The sequence below is a fragment of the Triticum dicoccoides genome, chromosome 7A (assembly GCF_002162155.2).
Source record: "Triticum dicoccoides isolate Atlit2015 ecotype Zavitan chromosome 7A, WEW_v2.0, whole genome shotgun sequence".
NCBI lineage: Eukaryota > Viridiplantae > Streptophyta > Magnoliopsida > Poales > Poaceae > Triticum > Triticum dicoccoides.
In genome coordinates, this window is record NC_041392.1 from 203,073,830 (window position 1) to 203,083,762 (window position 9,933).

Here is a 9,933-nt window from a genome sequence, read left to right on the forward strand (position 1 = left end):
GGGGGGGTAGGTTACCCTTGCATTAGTACAAACATATGGTATTATGAGCATTTTCACAATGGAACATTTGTCTTTGCTCCACTGATTAAATACATGAGAAGTTCTAGGCTGATTATCGACCATTGGTACTTAATTTATTTATGACTTTACAAATTTTGTAATTTTCATTATAGAGCACAAAAGAGAGACTTTTGTCTTAGAAAAACAGGCAAGCAACACATATGTGATATTTAACCATAGTGGGCGTCAACCTTACAATGTTCAACATATACCACCAATTAAACTATGTGGCCTTTTCCTTTTGTGATGAACGTTGTGTCCAGTTCAATGCATGGCCTTCTTCAAGGATGCCACGATGATGGGGTACTTTGCCTTCGCTTTCTCCAGATGCTTTGCAACGACAGAAGCATACACCACGAATAGCTCCTCAATAATGTCATCTCCAAAGTGGTCTGCTATCAGTGGCTCCAACACGGCCCTTATGCACTTGGCCACATTTGCCCCGCTGCTAGCACAGTCTAGTACCACATCACTTTCTGAGTCGTCTTGAGGATCCCAGTTCGATTCGAAGAGTCTAACATGCTCGATATCAAAGAGCTTACTCTCATTGATCAACGCCTTCATCTCTTTCACCGATGGAGCGTAGTATGGCAGGTTGAATGAGTCCAGCTTCTCCTTCTCCACACGACCCTATCATCCAACACAATAATATTTTAGATAAGAGTGTACCAAATGAGAACTATTTTGTAGAGACGTTATTCATTAAACTTTTATCACTGAAATCCAATCTAATTATTGTATTAATTTGCACATGAATTCTTTTGTCCTCACTTTTAAATTTCACGTGCCAATTTTCTTCTCCTTTTACGAGAATGTGTACTTCACTTTGTATGCTCCTCATGTGATAATTTATGTCACTGTCTTACACGGATGAAATTTTGTTGATGGAAAGTTGCCATGCTAGAATGAATTAACTTAGGAGCATATCAAGTCACATAAGCAACTATAAGTTTGTTAGTAAAGAGTAACATGGCGTAATCGTTACTGGCAAACAAAGCAAATCATTGATGTAACCAACATGTATGGATGTACCTTTAGGACCAGAGACTGGAGAGATTTGGCAACCAATTCAAATAAGGTGCTAACATCCCCGTGCATCATCATCTCTTCACTCTTTCTTCCAAGAAATGTTAGCAACATTCGGCCTCCGTTGACAAGCTCTCTAGAGCGCAGTGCAAGGAACAACTCAAAGTCCGTTTTGAATTGTTGTTGGAACAGCTTAATCACAATAGGTGGGGTAGTCTTTCCAATGTAGATGTTGCCTTCGTTCACGTGAGTGCACCTTGAGAGTTCCTCGGGGACCTAGGTAGTTAAGTATCGTAGCATTATTAATTAAGTTGTCGAACGATAGTAGTACTCGTTCACCCGCAATTAATCACTGATACCTAGTAGAAAATCAAAGTGGTTCAGGTCACTGGCTAGTGACTTGTATCCCGATCATTGTTATTACTATGCAAGAACATCGACTTATTCTCTGCATTTCAAGTAATGTTGCATATTAGTTTTTTTTCTTCTAATTTTTTCATTACATCCCGTAGTAGGACGACGACTAAGGCGTAGCAAGCATGAGCATTTAGGACTAGGGTGTGCACGAATTAGGGATGCAAAGCGTCGCCCAGGCCTGGCCCGCTTTGTATTATAAACTAGAAAATTCTGTTCTAGAAGGATTAGATTGCATTAGATTAGTTTTTATTATTCTTTCAAAAAGATTGATTTGTATTAGTTGGGTGTTTTGCGAGACACCGCCCTGCACCGTACCCCTAGCATGAACCAATGCATTAGCATCACTTCTAGCCTAAAAAGCCCATCTTAGCTCATCCCTGGTTTGAGTAATTTTTTTGATATGGAAAGTAAAATGAAACGAAGGGAGAACTACCGTAGCTTATTTTAGTGTGAGTGTATTGGCATCGAACGATACACTATCATAAATAAAGGGATATTATAGCATACAAACAATTACGCAGAAGTGTACGATGGACTAAATTAATATATGAAGTACACAGTAAAATTTAATACAATAGGTTTATAGTCATTGAATTTTTTTATATCATTGTACCTTTTTGTTAACACATATTGTTTTGTTTTTAAATTTTTTTTATGTTGCCATGTGAACTTTCCACGTGTACAAATTCCATAGTTTTGCAACTATGGTGACAAAATTTTCCAATCCGCGACCATTCTCTATATCTTAATAGTATGCGTTGCATATATAGTTGCATGCATTCACTAAAAGACATTGTGTCCATCAGATCTATGATCCACTACACCTAGAATTAATATGGACTGAACAATCTTGGAGTTGATCCAATACCTAACATGTTTTCTTCATTCATATCTGACAACGCCCAACTAAAACTTGAACATTACTAGCTACTCCCTCCGTTCCAAAATAGATGACCCAATTTTATATTAATTTTAAAGTTAGTACAAAGTTGAATCATCTATTTTAAAACGGAGGGAGTAAGACATAATTATTACGTTGCAGACAATACGATGCATGCATACCTTAGAGCGCCACATGAGGGAGTAGGACGAGTGGAAGAAATGGACGCTCCGAGAAGGGAAAAGCTTCCTGTAGTAGGATCCCGGCAGGCCCGCCACATAGTAGGGCTGCGTCTCTCTGCCGCCGAGATCTTCCAGTTGCTCCAGTGACCGGAAGACGATGTTGAAATCATTCCCCGGCAGGTCATTCAAGAAGAACTGCACCTCCACGGCGCGCCGTTCTTCTTCCGATTTCCGAGTGTAGAACTGGACCGCGCCGATCACCTCGCAGACGACACGCAGAGTGTTCGGGCCCGACGAGCAGCCGAGGTCAGCGACGACCATGGTGCTCCGTCGGGCTGAGAGCGACTTGCACAGCTCTTCTATGGCCTTGTGAAGCACCGGCCTTGTCTCCAAAATGGCCTTCTCCTGCATACATGCATGAAACACAGCAAATTATTCATGCAACGAGAGTGAATTGCAACACAGTGCAGGATACAAACATGGAGCCTCTCATCTAAAAAACAAACAAACCTGGAGCCTGGAGTTTGCGGCGTAGCTGTTTTCGCCGTTGCCGGTAACCATGCGAACGCCCCTCCCTTCCTTCATAGCTATTCAGGGGTGATGCCTATTAGCTTTACAAGTTCGGGCGTACAAGCTTGCTAGATTGACTGCACCATGTGTTCAGTATAGACCACAACGGCTCTATCATTTATAGAGAGCCAGGATGACCCCCACCCCCGCAGACATGGTCGGTGAGAGCCCGTCGTGTTAGCCCGTGTATAGTATTATCGCACAAACACACACACTCACTCACTCTGCTGGGTTCTACAAGGCGTACTTAACGGTTTTTTGTTTTGTTTGGAAAAAGAGCATATTTAACTTGATTGACAGGTCACCTTGACTAAGAGTGTGCTTCACTTTTTTTTTTTGAGAGGGTGCTTCACTTCTTTTGTAGGTAGGCCATCGTTGTCAAGGACACGTGACGTTCTCAGAGAATAGATGGCCATATACTCCCCCGCCGTACCAGCACTTAAGTTGTGACAATATTGCACGAGACAAACATGCTCACTCCCAAGATTCTTGACATACATATGTTAAATGTCTCATCCCAGAGACAAACATTTGTGGCACATATAATCTTCTGTTCCCACCTCAATAGCTTCTTAGTTATGAGATGAACATGCCTCTTTTGCATACAACTTATAACAAAAGGACAATTTTGTCCCAGCAATGCATGTGGTGCTTATGCTGTTAGGGCATCTTCAATGCCGGTCCTCAAACTGCCTACAACCGTTCGGATCGTGCGGTCCGGATGTGTTGTGTCATCCAACACAGTTATGCATCGGACCGTAGGACAGTCTGGACGCATTTTCTCCTGCAAATCGGAGACGAGGAGAGAGGGTGGAGGGGGGAGGCGCTTTTTGGGCTTCCGGACAACACCCACGCCGGCTTCTGGCTACCCACTAACCCACCCAAAACCATTCTCCCTCTCACATGCGCCGGCGTCAGCTGCCCGCATTCTGGCTATCCATATTGAAGCCGGCCCAGAGCCGACGCGACCTCTCATTGGCTCAACCACTGAAGCGGCGCACCAGCCGAGGGCGCTGCCCGCGACCTGTCCCCAGTGTCCGTGCCTATTCAATGTTGGAGACGCGTTACTGGACGAGACATGATGGATATCTACCACGCCCGTTCAATGCCCCGTCCATCCGTATGCCGCTATTACATAGGCCCGCTGGCCGAGAAACCCACTCCGTCGCCGCGCATTGCCATACCTGGATGTCTGGCCTCACTGGAATCCGCTATTTAAAGACGGCTAACTTCAGGCTACAACACAAGCCGCTCCACATCCTCCTCCCTTGCACTGTATCCGCCATGACTGCAGGCCGCAACGCTCTGTGGGAGAGCCTTTCCACGGAGATGAAGCACAAGGTAGCCAACCTCGCGGCCGCCAGGCAGAGCCACCATGCAAGGCAGATCGAGGTCGGCATGCCGGCAACGCCGGCCCTGGAGTTTCGGAGGCCCCGGGGCGAACTCAACTGAATGGGCCCAGTGACAACATTGGAGGAAAAAAATTATTCCATACATTGATAAAAAAAATATTGCAAAGCTATAATAAACAATGGTATTTTCCTTGGTAAATAACACTCCAAGTCATAAATAACAATTTCATACTTCAGGTGTAAATCAAACATCATAGAAGTCACGTAGCATAACAGAAAAGAAATGACATACTAGCGAACCTCCAAGCCTCCAGTAATCATGAGAAACGGTTCCGTGCATTTTTTCTGATGCAAAATCATTAAATGAAAATGTCAAGATAAATGTAGTATGTTTCAAACACAAAATTTTGTTCCCTTGTAGGCCCTTGTTATAATCAGAATATCTCTTGATTTATTGTCAAGAGTGTCCCAGTTTCAAGGGTCATAGATATCAAAAGGAGAAAATTCTTGTTCATCTACACTTGCAGGATTCTCACGGTCACTCAAATATTTATAGGAGTCTCATATGGGCATTGTTTTCCTCAATTGTGATCTCATTCTCAGCAAGTTGTTGTTGGCCTTGTGCCTCCTTTTTTCTGAGCAACTGGCCTTGTGCGTGCGTGCCTGCCTTCAGGCCTCTTAGCAGTTGGGCTTCTGCTGGAGATGGGCCTCCCTGCCTACATAATCTTTCTTTTTTATTTAGCATTTCATCAAGGCCCATATCCATATATACACTGCAGCACTAGGTCGGGGCCCCTAATTTGGCTGGGCCCCGAGCCGTCGCCCCTGCTGCCCTGGCCCAGGGCCAGCCCTGCATGCCGGCCAGCTCGCCCGAGGTCTCCGACGACGAGGACGACCCCACGATGAAGAGGGGCTCCAACGACACCGCATCGGAGCCCGCACCTGTGCATGTCGGCTTCACCATGGAGCAGGCGTAGGCACACTACAACACCGCCATGGCTGAGCAGCAGCCTGCACCGGCGCCTATGTCGGCGTTTCAGCAGGCGCGGGAGGAATAATGGTATAATCTGTTCCTCCTAGAGCAGCATCGGCTAACGGAGGCCAAATCGATGACGAGCGCGCGAATTTCGTCCGCTTAGTTCAAATAGTCGTTGAAATGTATAAGGACAGCGTTGGATGACCGGCTCCGCCATTCATCTTCACGAACTGATCCTTTTTTATCAAAGGACAGATGTCAGAACAAATTTGAGAGTCAGTGTTGGAAATGCGCCCAGTGCAAGTGTCTCTGCTCATCTCTCGGCACCTAGGCCACTGTCGGGGGTTGGGTGCGACATATGTCAAAGGATGGCTAATCATGATGGGGGCGAGTAGAACGTCGCCGGTGCCTAGAAACGGGATGAGGCGTAGACATGCACGCCGGCGAATCTTACCCAGCTTTAGGGCTCTCCGGGGAGATAATACCCCTACTGCTGCTCTGCGGGGTCTCCGCATGATCACTATGGCAAAGTGTTTACACAATTGCTCCTAGAGCTGTTTCCTGGAGGTAGGAGAAGGCAAGGCTAGCTCTCTCCCTCCTATATGATCTGGTCTAGTGCTAATGGATGCCAACCCTTTGCATGGGTGTCCTGGGGGGTTTATATAGGCCTACCCCCTAGGGGTACAATGGTAATCCAGCTGGACGCGGGCCTAGCCGTCAGTGCCTCTCGCCTCCGTCTTCTCCGCCGACTGCTGGGGCCCGCCGACTGATGGTCCCCGCCGACTGGTCAGGTATGGAGCCGACAGGCCACGTCCGCCGGGGGCGGGTCTTGCCGGCTGCTGATTACTATAGTCGTGCTTCTGATGACGCGGGCTTGATCATGGAGTCGTGGCTACAGCCCCACTGCCTAGTGGGCGATCACTATTGCCACTCTCCATCACATCTGATTAATGGCGTGAGGGCCCCAGGGGAAGGGTCTGGCCGACTCCGGGGGCCGACTGGTGGCGCAGTCGCCGTTTCCTGGGGTCCCACTGCCTGGTGGGACCCGCCGCCCCAGGGCCGTACAAACAAGCCATCGTGGGCACAGGATTCGGTCCTTCCGTGCTGATGTTAGGGCTGGCACGGCAACAGTGCCACGCCGCATGGAGATCTCCCCGGGTATGGCGTGTTATGGCCATGCCTGCCCTTAGTAAGGGGCGGGAGCGGGCGTTACTATAGCCACTCCCCTGTCCTGTCCCTCTTGATGAGGACATGGGGTTTCGCTGGAGTCGTGGGCCGACTCCCCAAGGCCGGCTTCTCTGGAAGTCGCCGGTCAGGAGTCGGCTCATCCTGAAGTCGTCCCCGAGACTCGGCCACGAGTGGGCAGTCGGTCGCCTTGCCGCCGACTTCTTGGAAGGCGGCTCTTCGTCCTGGGGTCTTGAGGGGCGTAGCCTGCCCCAATGTCTTGAAAGGTTCTGGGGCTCGGGTTAGCCTACCTGTGGCCCATTACTCTGACAGTAGTCCCCGAAGCTGTTGAGGCACTGCGGACGATCGGATGAGAAGCCTCTGCAGTTTCTCTTTCCGGGTGCTCGACACATGGTTCTTGCTTGACTCCCGTCGGGCCGAATAAAAGGAGTCAGACCCGCCCAATTCTGACTTGTACAGTATTTCAAACGTCATGGCGGGATCCAAATGGTGTGCGGGCTAAGCTTCCAGGCCGCCGCCTGTTCCGGACCTGTCACATGGCAACGCGCGGCCGGGCCAGTCTGCCAGCCTACGTGCGTGTCCGGACAGGCCCATAGGCGGGCCCTGCCACTACCGTGCCTTGGCGCCCGAGCAGATCCACTGTGGCCCAGACAGACTGTTGGGATTCCCGTGGAGTTACTGCGCGCAGTAACTTTGTCGTGGAATCGTGGGGGTCGTGGGCCCATGGGCGCAGTAAATCCCACGTCCACCCCCTCGGCTTCGCAGCCCATGAGGCTATAAGTAGGGGGGAGGGGGGTGCGGCAGAGCACGCGCGCCCCTCCTTCCTACTATGCCTTGCTCTTCTCCTTCTTCTTCTTCTTCGCTCCGCCGCGCGCCCAAGCTTCGACGAACACCGCGGCGATCAGCTCACGATGAGCTCTTCTTCTGCCGCCGCGCCTCCCCCGGTGCACTCCGGCACCTGGGACGGCTCAGAAGTTCACGATGACCATATTGAGTTCCTCCGCAAGACTCATCGGCTCCCCAGCGAAGATCATGTGCGGGTACATCTTGCGCCGAGGGGGAGATTTCCCCCGCGCCGCAGGAAGGCGAGCGGGTCATCTTCCGCTCGTACTTCCTGCACGGGCTGGGGCTGCCGGTGAGCAGCTTCTTCCGCTCCTTTCTGGAGTTCTACGGCCTCCAGCCACACCACCTCACGCCCAACACGGTGGTGATGTCCGCCTTCGTGGCCTTGTGCGAAGGCTTCCTCGGAGTCCTCCCCACCCTCGAGCTCTGGGGTGGGTTCTTCTTCTCCAAGCTCGGCACCCAGGCTGCAGGCGTGCCGGCTCAATGCAGCGCTTTCATCGTCGTGCGAAGGTTGGGGGCCGACAACCCCTTCCCCACCATTTCGCTGATAAAGTCGGTGAGGATGTGGCAGCGCTCATACTTCTACGTCAGGAGCGTCTCCGCAAGGGGCGATCGGGTCAACCTGCCGGCTTTCTAAGCCGGCCTGCCAGCTGGGAGACTGCCCAACTGGTCGTATCAGGCCAAGTCGCTGACGCCTGCAGGAGCCGGCACCGTCACGCGACTCCGAGTGCTGACGCAGTCGGAGGGGTTGACTGGTCCAGACCTGTTGGCCGCCTTCATGGTGCGCCGAGTTCTCCCGCTTCAAGGTCGCCCCCACATGATATGCCAAATGAGCGGGCACCATGACCCGAGTCAGATGTGCACCAAGGACATGCCTCATGAGGAGGTGGCCTACATGGTGAACTACCTCTCAGACAGCAAGCTCCTGGAGGATTGGCGGTTCGGCAAGGAGCCGTACTCCCGCGCCAACCCCCCGCCCGTAGTGAGTTGCCTTTTCTTTCTTTCTTTGGATTGTCTTCTTTCTTGCCGAGTTTGTTTTGTGCAGCCTAACTAGTCGGCTTTGGTCAGAATCTCCTCCTCCATCCACCAGCCGGCACCACGGGGCCGGCCCGTGAGTTCCTTGCCGACCGGGCAAAGAGCGACGTCGACGACCCCGATCTGGGAGCAGCGGCTTTGGAAGACGACGCGGAGGGAGGAGGAGCAGCAGCAGGCGGCTCCCGGCCTTCGGCCACTTTCGCCGACTGGCCTGACGACGAGGCCGAGGGAGAAGTCGCCCCCCGCCATCGGCCAGGATTCAGCCAGCCTGGCGCGGGCTCTTCTGCCGCGACGGGTGCTCCAGGCGGCGGGAAGAAGCATAGAGCGGTGCCAACCTTGTTCGGTAGTCAAACGAAGAAGCCCAAGGGTTCGGCTGCGGCAACCCGGCGGGACGAGGTGGCTGTGAAGGCCATCCGCTTCCGTAAGGAAGTGAAGAAGCCGCCACTGGTCTCCGCGTGAGTATTCCGTCTCAATGCTTTATTCTTTCTTTCTTCGTGGCTTTGTCTGAGACTTAACTTGCTGCCCTTGCTTCAGGGCTCCCCTCACTCTTGAGAGGGTCGTCGCCGCCTCCGTCATGGGGTCAGCGGAGACGTCCGCCACCACTTGGCGGATTGACCCCGCTGCTGACCTCCGGGAGGCGACGGAGCGGAATGCGCAGGAGAAGCGCAACGAAGAAGAGGCCGCCCGCCTGGAGAAGGTGGAGGCCGATAAGTTGGAGGCCTCCCCCAAGAAGAAACTGGCGGAGGCCGAAGCCGCCGTCGCGACGAAGCGGCAGGCTGAGGAGGCCGCGCACCGCCAATCGGCGGTGTTCGTCACCCCGCTGAACTCTGCGTCGCCGCCTCCGGAGTTAACGGGGCAGACTGGGGAAGCCGACGGTGAGAATCCCGTCATGGAGAGGGAAGGCGGCGACTCCTCCACGCCGGACGTGATCGTTCCGCCACCGCCTCCACCGCCGTCTGGGAGCGCGTAAGGTAAACAGCCAGCGGGCCCTCTGGTGCCGCCGACCAAAGACGAGGCCGTGGCGAGGCTACTCCTCCAAGTCGGCTCGCCAACACGCCGCCGTCTGGAGAAGGCGACTTCGGCACCCTGCCCCCTGGAGGCCGGCACCGCCAGCTCGGCGATCCCAGACGCCGAAGCGACGAGCGCCGCGCCCATTAGGTGGGTGCGAGGAGGCGGCATAGGGCCGCTGAACCACACGCTTCTAGACGTCCAGGCGAAGCTTCGAGCTGAGGGCGGCGCCATCCAGAACTGCACCAAGGCGTACCTGGCATCGCGGGCAGCCGTCTGGGTATGTTTTCTCTTTTGGTCCTTGTTTTCTTGTTCCTCTCTCTGGGGGCCGCCAGCGCACCCACTGGGTGTAGTCCCTGAGTTTCGGGCCGGCTGCTGAGCAGGCGGCCCGGAACTCCA

At 52.5% G+C, this 9,933-nt stretch overlaps 1 protein-coding gene across 1 annotated transcript; it reads right to left on the reverse strand.

Annotated features, from left to right (window-relative positions):
• Nucleotides 1-109: 109 nt before the first annotated feature.
• LOC119331693 (anthranilate O-methyltransferase 2-like) lies at nucleotides 110-3,234 on the reverse strand. Its single transcript, XM_037604858.1, has 4 exons — nucleotides 3,076-3,234; nucleotides 2,566-2,970; nucleotides 1,093-1,362; nucleotides 110-690 (listed from the first exon to the last, which is right to left on the reverse strand). Exons 1-4 carry the CDS (start codon nucleotides 3,148-3,150, stop codon nucleotides 325-327), a joined length of 1,116 nt encoding a protein of 371 aa, XP_037460755.1. The 5' UTR covers nucleotides 3,151-3,234; the 3' UTR covers nucleotides 110-324.
• Nucleotides 3,235-9,933: the final 6,699 nt, after the last annotated feature.

Excerpts from the sequence above, each read along its gene's own strand:
- LOC119331693 (XM_037604858.1), bottom strand. The coding sequence starts at position 3,150 with ATGAAGGAAGGGAGGGGCGTTCGCATGGTTACCGGCAACGGCGAAAAC. Across the intron at positions 1,363-2,565 it reads CCCTCATGTGGCGCTCTAAG|GTCCCCGAGGAACTCTCAAG; the intron begins GTATGCATGCAT and ends TTAACTACCTAG. Across the intron at positions 691-1,092 it reads TCCAGTCTCTGGTCCTAAAG|GGTCGTGTGGAGAAGGAGAA; the intron begins GTACATCCATAC and ends GTTGGATGATAG.